The sequence below is a fragment of the Coloeus monedula genome, assembly GCF_965178545.1.
Source record: "Coloeus monedula genome assembly, chromosome: 3".
Classification (NCBI taxonomy): domain Eukaryota; kingdom Metazoa; phylum Chordata; class Aves; order Passeriformes; family Corvidae; genus Coloeus; species Coloeus monedula.
In genome coordinates this window covers 40,997,836-41,015,824 of record NC_138783.1, presented here as the reverse complement: position 1 = coordinate 41,015,824, position 17,989 = coordinate 40,997,836, and the positions used below count along the sequence as shown (strand labels likewise).

The window sequence follows — 17,989 nt, the reverse complement described above, 5'->3', positions numbered from 1 at the left end:
AGGGTCAGGATGCAACCTTCCTGTGACACACATTACACTAGGCTGCAGCAGATTAGCAAGAAAAAAAAGCCTTAATTTAATTAGAAAATGTCAAAGTTCTCTTGCATTTTTATGTCCTTTTGTCATTTTCCAGTAAAAAGGCTGATACTTACTACCTAGGTTTTTAATTTCTTTTGTTTTACTAACTGTAGATTTAAAAAAAAAAAAGGTTCTTTTTGCCAAGAAAGGTACACTGCATGCTCACTTAAGCAATTCCACCAATTAACACATTTATTCTAAGCCTTAATTCTTAAATGTTATGGCAGAATAGTAAATTATTTTCCAATTTACTACAGGGGACTAATTTATTTATCCTTAATTTATATCTGTTTTCTTTGTGATGCAAATTAGAATTTTATTAAACTGCAGAAAAAACACAGATTCAGAAACCAGTTTTAGTCAGCAAGCAGTTAATCACACTGACTTATAACAGAAAGATTGCATTTAACAGAATTTATTAAAACTGATTATGCACGTAACATTAACTGCTTTCCTCACAAACACCTGTGGTTAACAGAATGACTGAACCAACAGTTTTTAATTACTGTGTCCACAATCTTTTAGTTATGAGATTTGAGTTTTCACTCTCATTTTTTAAAAGAATACACTAGAAGTGAAACAAGCTTTTCGGACTGTTGTCTTTTTTTTTTTTTTTTTTCTTTCTGTTAACTTCCTAAAAGTTTATCAACTTTCAATGAAACAGTAATTGAAGTGAAGCAAACTGCAATGAGAAAATAATTTTGTTGCATTTGCATAACGACAAGAGCTGTCCCAAGAAGACCAGTTGCTTCAAAAAAACTCTGGGTCCAGGTGCTCAGCCAGTGTAATCTCCCAGTTTAATAGTTTGGCTCTGCACAGGAGAAAGTAAGACCTCTTGAAAAGATGAAGTGTATGCATACTGGGCTCTTCACCGCTGTTTTTGAAACTTCCCAAATATTTCACATACACAAGTGTAGAAGAAGCAATGGCTAATCATACTGTGGTATTACAATTATTTTGTTTGTGGCAAAAAAAGGTCTTTCACTGCTTCATATTTCCATACATTTATTTGAATAAATAAGGGAAAATACATTTGATCTGTTTTAAAAATAATTTTATACTATACATTTTTATTGACTGTGAGTCCTGATTTCTCAGTTCTTGCATTTGTTAATACTAGTTTAAGTAAAATATCAGATTAGACAACATATATGGAATTATTTCTCAAATAAAAGTGTTCTAGGACCAAAACCTAGGAAAGAAATGTATTTTTAAGTGCAATTTACAACTTTCACAGTTCAGAAACTTTAACCAAAACTTGAAGATTTGTATACATAAAAGAAAAGCTAAAGAGAATTTGTACTTTTCTATCTACCAGTGATAGATGTCTACTAACCTATAATACCTAAAGAGATTGCCACTTATGTTATTTATCAGTACAGCAGATTTTTTGGTATGCAGCTGTCTCATGACCATTGAGTAGCCTCAATTCCTCATGCTCAGTTATTTCATCTCACACTTTATTCCCAATCCTCCAATCCTCCTCCTCTAGCTCAGCAACCTACAGCAATACCACCAGAATTTTTTTACCTGGTCATTACCAAAAATAAAACAACAGACTGATCTCAAATTGCCCCATGGGATCTTCTAACTGGTGACTTCTCTCTGACTAGTCTCTCCCATAAACAAAACTCACTGCCCTCTTCCCATGAGCCAGTTCCTCTGACAGACTGGGTTTCTCATACTAAGCCCTATCTAAACTACACTGTAAGACTCATGTAGAGTGCTGTAAAAGCCTGGCTGAAATAGAAATAGATTTGACCCCCTGCATTTCCTTGCCTACAGAATAAGTTATCAAAAAAGAGATCAGGTAACCGGTAGTAACCATTTTTGAGAAACTGCTGCATTTTAACTCAAAACATTTGGCCATCAATTATCCTGGCCTGCCCTCTTTGTGCTTCTTTCTCCTGTCCCCCTCCCTCCATATTTCAGACTGCCATTAAAATAACCAAATCTAGTGGATGCAAGTACCAAAGCTTGAGTGACAGACACTGCTTGTAATGAAACACCCCCTGCCGTACCTACTACAGCAAGGTCACTCATTTTTCTCAGTTAAAGGACAAGTGCTAAGATTTGATCAGATACCGAGGAAACTGGTTCACCAAATGGGCGTTCTGGTATTTTTAACCATCTCAGATACCTATCTAAAACTCTGCTTTGACAGCTTTCTGACAGACCTTAAAAAATAGGGGGTTTTGTTTGTTTTATGCTCCACAATTTCCAGACAAATTAAACACAGAGAGAACGTGCCACCTTCTGCATGCCTACATGTGAAGATAGATGTGAGCAAAGATGCAGGAAGATTAATCCCAGCAGTGAATATGGATTCGCTTCCCAAGTAGAAAGGAATTCACAGCTTTGAATAAATGAATGAAATTAAATAATGATAAAAAATAATCCTCCTAGCCAAAATAAACTATTTTCTAAAACAAACAGATGGAACTGTAAGGAGGAAACAAAATTCTCCTTTTAAGTCTTAAAACCAGAATTGCTTCTGTTGTCTTTGATCTGATTTAAGCTGTATTAAAGGTCAATGAACAAATATTGGAACAAATATTGCTAAATACTGTACTCAATGGATAAAAAGAAAGAGGAAGGTTTGGCTTTATTGTCCATAACACATCACACAATGAGCTCACCAAAGTTACCAGCTGGGGCCTCGCAAACCACATTGACCAAATAAGGCAAAAGGCTTCGTGCCTGGAATCCTTTCCCAGTTACCTCACCCAGCTTCTGCTCGCCTTGCTACAATAATTGGAGAGGTCATTTTTTTAAACTCAGATGGAGTAAATCAACAGGCTGTCCAATGCAAAGCTGGGTTTGTGCAGTCTCTGGAGAGAACTTAGCTTTATTTAAACTGAGTGTGTACAGAAAAGGAATAACTGAAATATGTGCAATAAAAACAGAAGAGCGAGTAGTATAAATCAAGAAGAGCAAGTGATGCAGATTTGTATATTGCTGGTTAGATTACAAACACTAATGTTTTATGGGGAATGTTTCTCAAATTTGTTGGGTACCTTCAGATTTTTGAAGTGCATGTGAAGAATTGGTCTTTAATGTTATTCTTGTGATGTTCCAAAAACACTTGAACTTTGCACTCTGAGTTTATACTGTCCTTGTACTTAAAATATAGCTTTGTAACATCAACAGGATATATTTTATCCTCCATATTTTCTTTGATTTCTGTGACCATATTTTTTGCCTAAACTCATTATAGTTTTGAAGAAAAAATGAAATAGTCTCATTCTCTATATTAAAAACATCTATAGGATTTTCATCATGGTGGCAAAAATCTTGTGAAGTTACTTATTATTAAAATAAAATGGTGATTCTCATAATTTATAACATTTTCTCCTTTTTTCCCTTGGAGGGGGGGAGTGGTGTTTTGCTTGTATTTTTCTGCAACTGAATTTTATCTGGTGTTTTATATAAGAAAGAAAAAAGCCCAGGAAGCACTTTTAAGTGTTCTCTCACATAATCTTCCCCCCAGCAAAATCTCACAGTAGTACCTAATATAATTTCCTGTTACGTATATTGGTAACACAGCTATCTAATAATATTTTTCTTCCACAAAATTTGGCTACACAGCTTAACAGGTTATGAAAATTTATAATTTCAAAGTTCGATTAGAAGACAGAATCCAACAACCAACAACTGCTTCCATCTCTAGCTACTGCTAACTTTGCCAATGCTAAAGGCATACCAGTCTCAGGCTTCTATACTTAGTCTCTTTAAATGTTTGTCCATAAGATGTTATGATGCAAATTAATTGTAAAGTGATAGCTCTATAAATATTGACATTTATCAGCTATCCTGTGGAGTTTGCACCATCCACAGAATCACAAGATCACAGAATATCCTAAGTTGGAAGAGACCCACAAAGATCTTTGAGTCAAACTCATGGCCCTGCACAGGACCATCTCCCAAGAGTCACATCATGTGCCTGAGAGTGCTGTCCAAACACTTGGACTCCATCAGGCTTGGTGCCCTGGGGAGCCTGGTCCAGCGCGCAACCACCCTCTGGTGAAACCTTTTTTAAATATCCAACCTAAACCTCCCCTAACTGAGCTTCAGACCATTCCTTTGGGTACTGTCACTGGTCATCACAGAGAAGAGATCAGTGTCTGCCCCTCTCCTTCCCCTCAAGAGGAAGCTGAAGACCGTGATGAAGTCTCCCCTCAGTCTCCTCTTCTCCAGGCTGAACAAGCCAGTGGTCTCCTAATACTGCTTCCCCTCCAGACCCCTCACCACCTTCATAACCCTCCTTAGGACACTCTGTCATAGCTTAATGTCTTTCATATACTGTGCCAAGCTGGGCCAAAACTGCCCCCAGCTCTTGAGGTGAGGCAGCCCCAGTGCAGAGCAGAGTGGGACAATCCCCTTCCTTGCCCAGCCAGCAGTGTACCCCTGGGGCATGGGTGGTCCTCCTGGCTGCCAGGGCACTGCTGACTTGTGTTCAACCTGTCACCAACCAGGATCTCCAGGTCCCTTTGTACAGCCCTGCTCTCCAGCATCTCATTCCCCAGCCTCTCCATACACCCAGGGCTGCTCCATCCTAGGTGCAGAATCCAGCACTTTCCCTTGCTGAACTTCATATGGTTGGTGACTGCACAGTCCTCTAATTTGTTGAGGTCTCTCTGCAGAGCCTCCCTGTCTTTGAGAGAGTCAACAGCTCCTCCCATTTTTTATCATCTGCAGACTTGCTTAGTATCCCTTCCAGTCCTGTGTCCAAGTCATTAATGAAGATGTTGAAGAGCACAGGGCCAAGGATGGAGCTCTCTGGAACCCCACTGGTGACAGGTCACCAGTCTGATGCCACCCCACTCACTATAACCTTTTGTTCCCAACCCGGGAGCCAATTCTCACCCACAGCATGATGAGTTTTTTCAGCTGAATGCTGGACATTTTGTCCAGAAGGATCCTGGGAAGATTACATCAACTGGCTTCCCTTGATAAACTAAATGGGTTAGCTTGTCATAAATGGAAATCAGGTTTGACAAGCAGGACTTTTGCCGCATGAAGCCATGGTGGCTGTCACCAATGACTGCACTTTCAGGTGTTTTTTAATACCTCCCAGAATAATCTTCTCCATAACTTTACCAGGCACTGAAGTCAGACTAACAGGCCTGTGGTTTCCAAGGTCCTCTTTCTTGCCCTTCTTGAAAACTGGGACAACTTTCACCAGCTTCCAGTCAGGGGGACATCTCTGGCTCTTCTTCAGAGAGCAACACAGAAATGTTTTGGGGTTTTGGGCAAGAGAGGGATGACAGAGACACAGAAGCAAGTTTGGATTTGATATAAATACAGTTCTACATACTGTTGTAGATTAACAGTACAAGGAAAAAAACCAGCTCACGCCTGGTAAGGTCCACTCAGCTGATGTGTCTAGAAAAGACCACAAATAAAAAGTGACATGCTCAATGTTCTGTGAAACTTGCTGCTGAAACCCAAACAAGAAGAAATATCTATATCTTTTGTTTGATTATCAGCACAGATCATCCCAGAGCAGTTCAAAGAGCCAAATCTCTGTGCAAACATTCATTAACTGCAGATAAATAACTAGCAAGTTGAACTCATTCTATATTTATAAGAGTTCATAAATGCTCAAGAGCTGATCCCAGTGAACCAAAGTAGGGGTAAAGCAATAGGGCCATGTTCTCCACTTTACCAGCAATGGGTTTCACAAAGCCCAAATTTCTACTCTGTTTCATATGGGTCTCATTATTCCTAGATCATACTTTGCTATTTTGTAATTACTAGAAAAACAATACTGCATGTAATTAAGCTCTGACTTGTTTGTGTTGATACCATTTAACTGCATAATTGCTTCCACTGATAAAAATAATTTCAAAGGCAAATGTATCACACTTGGTTATGATGGCATTCTGAATCTCTCATTTCTGAATCTGGCAGTTGAACTCCATGTGCAGTGCTAGAAAATATGTTTGTTTGACATTTTATAAAACAATGACCTGGGAGAGCTCTCTTTAGGGTATCCATGTGTCAAGCCAAGTATCGTGGACTCTCCAAAACACACAGCACTGCATAATAAAGTGCATTAGGCACTGGAATAAGAGTTAGCTGAGCCAGGCTCCCTCCTGAACTCATTCTGTACACTGTAGTGTGACCACAGACAAGTCAAAACAACAGCTCAAAGAGGAGCAGCTGCCCATATTTATAAGGAAGAGATTTGGAAAAGAAACCAGCCACTGTGATATACCAAACAGAGAATACTCAACCTGTCTTGTTGTTCTTGCCCTGCCTTTAATGTTCTTGATGATACAAAAAACCAAAGGAGTCATCTTCAATTAGATCATTGCGTATGTGTTGACATCTACTGAGTGATACATTGGAAGGAAACCTGAGTGTCTATAGAGTTCTGAAGAGAGACCTGTGAACCACCTATGGACTGTCTCTGTCATACAGCAAGGCAATCAGTATGGTGGGTTGAGCTTTCAAATAGGGTGCTCTGAAGAGAAGAATGATATCCCTTAAACTATAAGAACATGAAATGAAACAGTACTACCAAGAACTAAATGACACTACTAAAACCTACTGAAAACTAAAAATAATTTTGTGCTGGGATTACATCCTGATTCATGTAGCATGGTAAATAAACTCCCAGCCCTACATCTCAAAGCAGCATAGGGGTGGGACAAGAGAAGAATGTAGTTGTACACAAAAACATATCAAGTGAAAGGGTAAAAAACACCCATTTCAGAGAAATCTAACCTCAAGTTCGCAGTAAAAATTCTTCACAAACATCTACTTAGTTCCTGTTCAGAAGCAGTCCCATGTGTTTGCCACACATTCATAATAGCAATACAAGAAGTATAAACCCTTGGTATCTCTTTCCAATAGCTCTGTTCTTCTTCTGAGTTTCTTTGAGTACAGCATAAACACAACCTCACCTGCAACATCAGCGAGCTTTTTTTTGTACTCATTTAACCTTACAAATGGAACATTTCCCAGAAATTTTTATGAGCACTAATATAAGATGCAAAATGCTTCAGAACTAGTATGTTTATGAAGACAAAAGGAACTGTAACTAACCTCTAGCTGACTACCACAGCCTCTATGCATATCTCAGAGACTGTGATCAAAGCAGTCACTGATAGCCACTTAAGAATTCAGGATCAAGCTGAAAACAGGTCTTCAAGGCTAACAGTTAATTTCATATATTTTTCCCCAATATATCTGATTTCCTGAGCTGACTACTGAACCCTGGTATAGACAACCTGCACTGTCTCTCTCACACAGATATAACACTCAACACCAACGAACCAGATAAAATTATCAACTGGAGCACTTCCACCATGGGAAAATCTTTGGAGAGTATTAAGATGAATACTCTGGCAAAATGAACATGAACCACTGCATTGCATCAGCCATGTAAGGAGGAAAGGGAAACCAGAGGCAGAGATTATGCTGAAACTGTCTTCTGTCTTTATGCAATGCCCACTTAAGGATTTTTTTGAATCCTCGCTGTGGTTCTGGGTTAACCCAAGATGCAGCATAATGTAAATGCAGACATCAGAAGATGAACACAATGCCAGATGGTAGGAATGTGCAACAGTAGCAAGAGCTGTGTCCTATGCATATTATCAATCTTTAAGCTTCATTTCTAAATTGTCTCCTCCTCTGAAGCAAAGAATTTAGTATAATTTACTAACAAATTAATGAGGATGGCACCAAGTCTGTTTGAATACAAAATGCCTGTTTTCAGTACAGCCTTCAAAAGACACTGATAAACTCAAATAAACATGAAATGAAAAACAACCCCAGCCACTTACTTTTGCTGCTCCTATTTGCTCTTTTCGAAACTTCTCCAGTGGTGCTATTAGCACATCATTAGCATTCTGGATCTGCAAAGTTAAACATAAAGCATATCTTTTTAATACAGAGTATTTGCAGGAAGTGGAGTCACTGTAACTCTGCCAATGTGCAAGACTGAAAAATGCATGTCCGCAACATTCTGGTAAGAACATACTGGGTAGAAGGCAAATAATTATGTTTTCTTTACACAAAGCATACAACACACATGTAAACTAGTCTAGTACAGAACATTTTTATGAGTAACTAAAGCGATTGTAATGAAAGATGCAGTAATTATTTCTCCAATATGTAGAAGGTTTTCTGGTACTTTACTTCCATTTCTTGCATCTTGCCTAAAACCAGAATAGAAAATGGAAACTTTCAGGAACATATTTTGGCAGAACAGAGAAGACACACACAAGTACTGACAGCACTGACTAAAAAAGACTGTGTTTTGGAATCTGAAGCTTTGACAGCTGAATCTTTTCAGCTATCTCTTTGGATTCTATACCTAGTTACACTGAACAGAAGAGAGTGAGGCAGAGAACTCTAAAAAGATGTGGGCAACTTAAAAAATACTCTAGATTGGGTTTCTTTACTTTTCTAGTTTTTAAACTAATTTGAGATGTCCTTCAGCTATTTTTATCCCTTTAACATAAACCAGAGCTCTTAATGAAACACAGTTTTCCCCTCATGGCCTCTGTTTATTTAGAGTAAATCCAGTCCTGGGAACCCCTCCCTGAAACCCATTCCCAGCAGCGACCACCCAAAGCAGTCTCTAGCCATTTAGGACTGGAAACACACATGCAGCAGAATACAAATGGTGGCCAAGCCATCACGCCACTCACCAAGGAAAGGTAGCATAATTTTCTCATGTGCCTTTTAGGGACAGGAAGAATAACCAATTAAATTGACTTTACTGATAGAAATCAGACAAACTAAAAACTGTCAACATATCAGAAATAAAGCACAATAAAACACACTACAATATTCTATTATACTGAATATCATTCAGTCAAATACTGTGGGTTTTCTGCACAAACAGCTTTTTTTCCTCCTCACCAGTACAGTCTTTACCAATACTCATCATTTGGGCTTTGGCAGGTTTAGAGGTCTGGGCAAAGCTAACATGTACCTAAGCCAAATGTGAATGAATACAGTTCTTGTGGTTCTTCCATAACAGTAATTGATACGTTACATTGTCAGTTGAACACAAAAACTTCCCAAAAGGCTGTAATAAAAAACATATAGAATAAACCCATTGAAATACAAACACATTTTCTTTCTTCCCAAACCTAACATTACAATTCGAAAGACCACAGAATCACCACATCTCTTAACAGGGCAAAGTTTTAGGAGAAGATGAGACTCTCTTTGACACCCTTATGAAGTGAAGTCCAAGACAGCAATGGCAACACTGGAATGCTCAGTGATACCATGATCAAACAGTGCTACATTTAAAAACAAAAATCAGGCAGAGAGGATGAGGAAGAGTGTTTTCATTGCATTCTCCATCAGTTCCGCTGGACCAGACTACAAAGCTACATTACTCTCCAAGTGGATGCTTCCCAATAATATATAGGTTTTTAGCCATCATCCAGCAATCCAATTGGGACTCAACACTTCACAAGGCAAAGTGCATGCACTTAGCAAAAGATAATTTCAATCCCAAGGATCACTAAAGCAGATAATAATAGCGCAAAATTTAAATGACTTGCCCACAACCAAGCACAACTGCAGTGCATACACCTGGAAGCAGCAGCTGGAAGTTTTGATAGTTTACAGAGCATGTACATGGCTTTTAGCAACACTCACAGAAATCACAAATGATTGCTCAAGTCACTGGTATGGAAATGCCGATGCAATTTTTTATTTTTTCACATCCCAAATTACGTTTGTCTTTTAGATTCATTATTAAATATGTCACAGCTCAATTAAGGGAGACGTACGTATACTATTAAGTAGTTACTACTGATACCTGCAATCACTACTAGTCCTGTTGCTAGTCATTGCCAGTCAAACTAACCCCATGTGAAGCTGAATTGCCCCTCCCTTCATTCCATACTACCATGGTCATGCAGCCTCCATGCCACACCAGGAGACCTCACTGCATATATTGTCCTCTGGGCAGTATTAAAGTGACTGAAACACAACTCTTCCCATCTCGCTCAAAGCTGCTGCAAAGCAAATGAAGTATCATGGAAAAAAAAGAATTCTGCTTCAAACACCATGGAAGAGCATACACGTAGGAAGCATATGGAACTGAGAGGGTTCATCTGAGAAGTAAGTGGCTTTGCTGGGCTGAAGGACAGTGTCATTACCCCCACAGTTATACATGAACTGGAAATGGGCAGTGGGCATTGCCAGGCTTGTATCTAGATGGGGTCTGTGCCTCTGAATAGATCTGCTGAGCCACATCAACAGAACACACTGCAAGTTCTTCCCTGGACTGAAAGGTTCGACTGACGAGAGCTCTGGTGTTGACAATTCATCTCCCAGCAAAATTAGGAGCTAGGCAAGAAATAGGCTTTGGTTTTGGGTAAGGGAGAATGTGGCAGGAAAGGACCAAGGAAAATCCCAGCAGATGCATTTCAACAGCCACTATTACAAGATGCAGAATGCTCCACTATGTAAAGACTTCCATTAATTTCCACCAGGCTGTGCCTAGCTTTTGGAAACTGAAAATTATAGAGAGTAGAAATTTTGCCTTACATATTCACTTACTAATTTCTTCTCTTTGTCAATAACTATCACTGCAACTATCTTACAGTTTGCTTCTCACGGGTTATAAATGAACACATGCCCCCCTCCCCCCACTTTTCTGCATGCCTTTCAAAGCAGCAATCTAATACTCCCACAACCATTTCTGTGGAAATCTGATTGCTTTAGATAATCTGAAATTTTCACTGTGTGGTCCTAATAGAGTAACTTTTTTCCTGCCAAGATGATAATCCCTCTCCTACTCAGTTATTGTGCTAGGTTGAAATCAGGGACACTTGGAACAGGCAAACAATGTCAAAAAGACTGTAACAGTTTTTGTAAACAGCAACTTCAGAAATCCACATTGTGTTTAAAATACAGATCTTATCCTTCCAAGTTTATTCAGATTAGTTACACCTTTAAAGAAGTTACATTCTCTTGATCCAATAGTTACTAAATGTTACACCGTTCCAGTGCTCAGAATGGTTAATATGTGGCAGTTAATCAAATGACGTGATTGTTTCTCTTGTTCGGCAAAAGCAACGGTCTTCCTCCAGAAAAAGAAAAAAAAAAAAAGAATAACACAATTTTAATTTACTGACAGTTCATCAGTCTTTTTTTAATTAAGATGCTAGACAAGTATTAGCAGACAAAATACAAGAATATTACTTTGACAATTGAGAGAGCTATATATAGATACAGTAATAAAGAAAGAGATTTTTCTAAACTAAAAAACTTAAATCAGATTTTTATCTTTGGTATATAGAATTTCACTTAGTTATAGTTAACTCTATTTGTTGATAAAAGCACCATTGAAATAAATATCACTAAAACCACCCAGAACTTGTAAAATATATTTGAAAAAGAAACACTGAAAAATTCAAAATACCTTTTTCTAAGGCAGTTTGGAAAACTTACGAGGTTGGCTGCTGTTTGCATAACTGCAACTTTTCAATACACTCTGACAGCCTTTGAGACAACATGGTAAAGCCACTTAAGTTGTCTTTTCTGATTCATGATCATCCACTTTTCCAACCTACCCTCCTTCCCTCCAGAAGTTAGCTGTGAAATTGAACTTATGCACCAATACCGAGATTAAGCTGTGGTTTTCACACATCACAGAGAAACTCCACATCTATAGTTGGAGACATTTTGGGCTCACAATTCTTTAAACTTTTCTTTTTTTACTAAAACTTTCAGTCAGTAGAATGAAGAACATTAAGAGAAACATCATTATCATACAATGTTAGAAAGGGAAGAATAAATTTATTGCAAACATATCTGAATATTTCCATTTCTAGATTTTCTTCAATTCAAGTCAACATTAATTTTTTGAATGAGTTTTCTAATTTGTTTTCTAGTTTTTCTGAATTTGGAAGAGTGAATGATATACAGCCTGTACATGCAGCATTCTTCTTCTTTTACTTAAAGAGGGAAGATAAAGATTTGCATGGAAAGAGGGTAGGTTTAGATTAAATATTAGAAGGAAATTCTTTACTGCGAGGGTGGTGAGACACCAGCACAGGCTGCCCAGAGAAGTTGTGGATGTCCCATCCCTGGAAGTGTTCAAGGACAGGTTGAGTGGGGCTTTGAGCAACCTGGTCTACTGGAAGGTGTCCCTGCCCATGGCAGGGAATTGGATGATTTTGAGGTCCCTTCCAACCCAAAACAATCTATAATTCTACTTTGGTAGAACCAGTGGATATAAATAGAAATTTATCTAAAAACATTGATGCAGTTGCTAAATAATTTTTAAATACTAACAATACAGACACAGAAATTTAAAGCCCTGAATTATTTCATAGGCTTTTATCTTCACCTTAGTATCTACAATGCTGAATTGCAGTAACAAGAACAGTCAATACCTTTTGAGCTCTGTATTTTCATTTGTAGGGATAAGGACTAGGTAGGTCACAGAAAGAACTGACTTAACAGATTTACCAAATGCCAGAAGACAGCAACAACATTAAATGAGGCACATTTGCAGTGACAGAAATTATATTACACTTATCTGAATGATACCTAAACTCTTCAACTATGAAAAACTTCTGGGTTTATATAGTGTATCTTGGAAATACATTTTTTGTTCTGAAATTTGCTATGAGTACTTTTCATGGCAACACAGAATGATCACACTTGCACATGGTAAATAAAACTCACTACCCTGAAATACTAAATGACTCACAAATTCCGAACGCTGACAAATACTAACTTGCCTCATGCCAGTAGGAGGCTTCTAGAAAACACATATTAAATTCATTAAAGGGGGCAACAAATCTCATAGCTAATATATGCATAGTAATGCATTTCTAATTTAGAAAAACATTGCTCTACTAGACAAAAAGACATCATTTAATTTTAAATCTTTCCCCCAATTACTAACAATTGCTAACATCTGATCAAAAAAACACCTCTTTCAGTCTGAGGCCTGTATCAACAGCTCCTAATCAATATAACTTCAAATACAACAGTTGAGACCAAATACAGACAACCAGGCATTTGTATAACTTATGTTTCAAATTGCACGCTACAAAGAATATAAACATGCCATGATAAAACACTACTCATGTATTTAAAAAGTTAAAAAGTGTAAATATTACACAAAGTTAATATTGTGACTTGACCTTAGCAAGACAAATATTTTTACAACTTTGTACAGAAAACTCTACACAGACAAATCACATACTTAGAAAACAAAACCAAATATACCTGAAGTTTATCTTAATCCCTCTCACCTTTACCAAAAAAAAAAAAAAAGATGACATCAAACAATACACAAGCTTGTGTTAATTTCCTAAAAACATCACTACCAGTGTCACTTATTTAAAGTAAAGCTGATGTTAAAGCAGATTCAGAAGACTACAAATGTCTACAGATGAGTAGTAACATAAGCTGGACACTTCCATGTACAATGTGTAATACAACATTCAGCTTCTTACCAAAACCTAAAGCTGTATCAAGTGGTGTTAATACATTGCCACAAGGGGATGCTTATAAATCACATGCTAGTCAAGGCTGGGAGTAGTTACAGGTATGAATCAAAGAATAGTTTGGGTTGAAGGGTCCTTAAAGATCATCAGGTTCTACTCCCTGTCATGGGCAGCAATGCTTTCCACTAGACAAGGCTTTTTCAAGTGAACTTCAATTTTCTGTATTATATAGTTTATGTTTAAAAATAAATTACTGTAGTGTCAAACTTGAAGTGAGTGTTTCTTAAAATAATAAAAAATGACACAAGAGAATATGCACAAAGGCTGCCTTTAGCACAGAAAGGCCAGTCTCCTTATGGAGCCCTCACAAAACATTAGAGGAAGAACAGAACTCATCTGAAGAACAACGGAAGAATCTTAGATGTTAGGTCTCCTCAAGGAGCTTTTTCCTTTTTACTGATTACAGAGCAAGCAGATTAAAAAGCAGCCAACCTTCAAAAAGGTTAGTCTTCACAAAGAATCTGACTCAGATCTACCACCTGCTTTTTAAACATAACATTTATATTCCAAAAGTACACATTGATATGCAGTGCAAATATATATAGAAAAAAATATTATATGTAAATATAATATTTTAAAATTAACATTGCAAACATGATTTCAGATTACTGGTATTGTGAGTTGGAAGGGAGCCACAAGGATCATCAAATCTAAATCTTAAGAGAATGGCCCATCCAGGGACTGAACCCACAATCTTGGTGGTATCAGCACCAAGCTCTGCCCAACTGAGCTGATCTTCAGGGTCTTGTGTGTCTTGACTTTGCAATTACTTGGTAGAGGTCTTGGTAATTGAAGGCCTCCTGATACATTTTCCCATCAGAACATCTTATTATGGGTGAGTGGACAAACTAGATTTGAAAGCTTCATCTTTCCCAGCATTTGCCATAAGATTCTTTTTTTTTTCTACTTTCAGAAGTATTTTTCCACTATTCCAGAAGTACTGAGTTACAGAGAGATTAAGTAAGATAGGGGTTTCATCTGAAGAACCCATATTTCAGAGACAAATGTCTCAGAGAAATAAGGGTCAATCTTTTTATCTCTGTGTTCTCTAATGAGGACATAGTACCTTAATGCTTAATATTAACTCCAAGCCTCCTCCCATCAATGCTTCTTTCTATTTCCAGGCTATGGAAAACTGACGAAGTACAGATGCTGTATCCACTTCTGGATGAATCAGGAGAAGATCCTGAACTTCCCCTTCATCTGGGAAATTATAGCCTTTCAGGTTCATCTGAAAAGAAACTGGTTCCAGTTTCTCATTTTTTCCAGTCACACATTTTTTTGAGTGACAAAATCATAGAATAGTTTGGGTTGGAAAGGACCTCAAAGATCATCTAGTTTCAACCCATCTGCCATGGGCAGGGACACCTTCCAGTAGACCAGGTTGCTCAAAGCCCCATCCAACCTGGCCTTGAACACTTCCAGGGATGGGGCACCCACAGTTTCTCTGGGCAAGTTGTTCCAGTGCCTCACCACCTTCACAGTAAAGAATTTCCTTCTAATTGCTAATCTAAATCTACCATTTTTCAGTTTAAATCCATTCTCCCTTGTCCTGTCACCACCAGAAGGTTGCTAGAAGATCCCCTCAAAGCCTTCTCTTTTCCAGGCTGAACAACCCTCGGACAGAGGAAAGTTCTACTAGAAAGCACACAACCTCATTTGTGGAGAACTATATTTAATCTTGTGAAGTAGATTGCCAGTAAGACCTTAAGATCTGAGATAGTTTAGGGTACTTTTTAATGGGATTCTGACAATCCCATATCCTAATGAAACCCAAATCTTCCAGTGGAGCTCAAAACTTTCTGACACAGAAAACTTCCAGCAGGTAGTGCCAGAGAGAGTGATCCTATCATTGTCAGAGCTCTCCATGACCATTGTCAGTTTTGCCTTAAATCCATGCAGGACTCCAGGACTCCCCTTTGCTGGAGACACTGCTTCACCTCTCCCGTGCTTTGTTCTATCCCTCTGCCCATGAAGCTTTCCTTTTTCAGGATACTGTGAATTCCATGGTAGCAAGAGACCTCCAGTTCTAAAGTTTATTTCCCTGATATATTCAAATCCCACAACAATTAGCCAAGCATTGAATCTGACCCACTGTCCTTCCTGTGACTTCATGCTTAACTGTGCTGACACTCCAGGAATTTAAAATGAAAAAGACAAAAAGAAAATTCCAAGAGGTGTAAGCTGTTGAACTAGAAACTGAAGAAGAGAAAAAAATATTTAAAAGCTACTTTTAAAATCAGAAGTTCGGTTCTGTTGAACCCTTCCATTCAAGTAAGCTATTGCAGAAATTTGTATTACTGTACAAACTTTAAGACAGCACATCTTTCACACAAATAGACCCCATATTTTCATAGTTTTTTTCACTCTCATCTTCCAGAGTGAATAAGACCCTTCACAAAGTTGACAGCCTACCAACACAAATTTGAACTCTGCTTTTTTCTCCACCAGTCTCCTGTGCAGGTAAGCTACAGGACAAGTTCTGTAGAGAGTATCACTCCAACTGTAACTGAGACTAGTTCTAACAAACATTATGTTCTTGAGCTGAGAAGGAAAAGAAACATTTCATCATTCTCGAAAGCATGTTTAACATCAGGACTGTACTTGTACCATTAGCACACAAAAGGGTACAAAGAAAAACAGTTTCACTGATGGAAGCCAATTCAACAGTTACTCCCAGAACTGCACTTAAAGGGGAAAAAGAAATAAAAATAAAGAAAATAAACAAATGAAATCAAAGAACAAACAGTTCCACTCAAGCTAAGATGACTGCTAAACAACATTAGAATAACAAGCAAACCTTGCAGAGAGTACTGTGACTATCTTTGTGGTCATTAACCAGATGCGACCTTGTTTCATAAGTTGGTGGGAATATCAAATACCAGGAGGTCCTCTCAGGCTCTCTTCCTCTGTCCTGTGGTGGCCAGTTGGCCTGTGGTACAAGAGACAGAGAGAATTCTCGATAAGACAGTCCCTAGTACCAGACAGTTCTGTCTCGGTCATGGTGAGGAAAAGAAGCCTCTTCCAGAATGTTGTTCAGTTATGGTAATCTACACCTGTTCTGCTTCCCCAGTTGGCTCCTGGTGCCAGCCACACCCCTGTACTTAAGCCTGAGTTCTCCCGTGTTCTGGGTCTTTGCCTCTGGAACTCTTCACAGTGTAGTAGCAATAAAGTGCTTCTGTGGCAATCCACTCAAGGACCCTTCCCACCTCTTTGCTGCTGACTTGTATAACTGAAGCTATCCGTGTGTTTGTGCGTGCACGCGCGTGTGAGCGTGTGTGGCTGATCCTGCTGAGTGGCTTCGCTTTGGAGATGCTCTTTAGAGATCGCTACACCTCATGCTCCAGCACAGAACCCACAGAGCCGGAGAGGGGATAGTAATACTGTCCCATTCGGTAGTTTCCTTTGTTCATCCCAAGTATCAGCCAAGGAAGAAAAGAGTTACAATTAGCAAGCAATGTATTTTGGGAGCTCATTGGCAGGAATGAGTGAGTACACATAATTTCAGAAATACTCCATCACACTATCTTCTTTTTTTTTCCTATTTTTCAACTTCCCACTATCCTACTAAACACAGTATGTAATTAAAAATAATTAAGTTTAAAATACTTTCATGACATCAGCACATGAATTAAGTGTTTATATAAGCCACATTTCATTAATTTTTTACCCCAGCAGTCTCAAAGTTGAGGTGTATGCTTTCTGAGCTGTTTCCACATGCTCCTAAGCAGGGTTATGATGACCTCTGCTATCTTAGATGAGAGTACAACATAGCAAGTACCTACCAAATGCAGCCCAATCACCCTCAAGCATCTTGCCTTTTTTGTGGTAGCTCAATCTTTGCAGCAAACGACAGTACTTATGGTAGTTTAGCACTCAGAGATGCCAAGGTCCAGTACAACCATTCATGAAAACAACAACTTGATTCTCTTGGAAGGAGGCACCAATATTCTTCGTGTCTGCAACGACTGAAGAGCTGAAGTTCCTTTCTTCCTCCCAGAAGCCAAGCCTTATGAATGACCCTGAAACCCTGTATCTTTGAGACCATGCTGTACTAAAACTGGTTAACTTGCTTTAGGGCCAAGGAACAACAGAGAAGTATTAACTCTAAGGACTGGATTGGCATTAATACAATAGAGAAAGAAAAAAAACATTTTTGAGTTTAAGTAACACTACCTCACAAAATCTGCAAACTTCAGAAGTCCCCTAATGAATCAGCTCATGCACTGCCAACAGCAAGATCTGACAGAGCAGAGGGCATTACCATCTCAGTAACAATACCAATACAAAGATTCTCAAGGACTTACCAGGAAATTAACTCAGTCACTCAACATTAGATATCCATGGTCTCTGAACTTGATACAGCCACATAAGCTTCCCTTCCCAAACAATGGGGAGAAATAAGT

At 38.4% G+C, this 17,989-nt stretch overlaps 1 protein-coding gene across 1 annotated transcript in view; it reads right to left on the bottom strand.

Moving 5' to 3' along the window:
* ARHGAP42 (Rho GTPase activating protein 42) overlaps nt 1–17,989 on the bottom strand; it is a gene marked incomplete at both ends in the record, with an annotated part of 144,051 nt that overhangs the window by 56,785 nt on the left and 69,277 nt on the right. Inside the window, one exon of the mRNA XM_082278463.1 lies at nt 7,872–7,943. Coding sequence (XP_082134589.1) covers nt 7,872–7,943 — 72 coding nt within the window. The remainder of the gene's footprint in view (nt 1–7,871; nt 7,944–17,989) is intronic.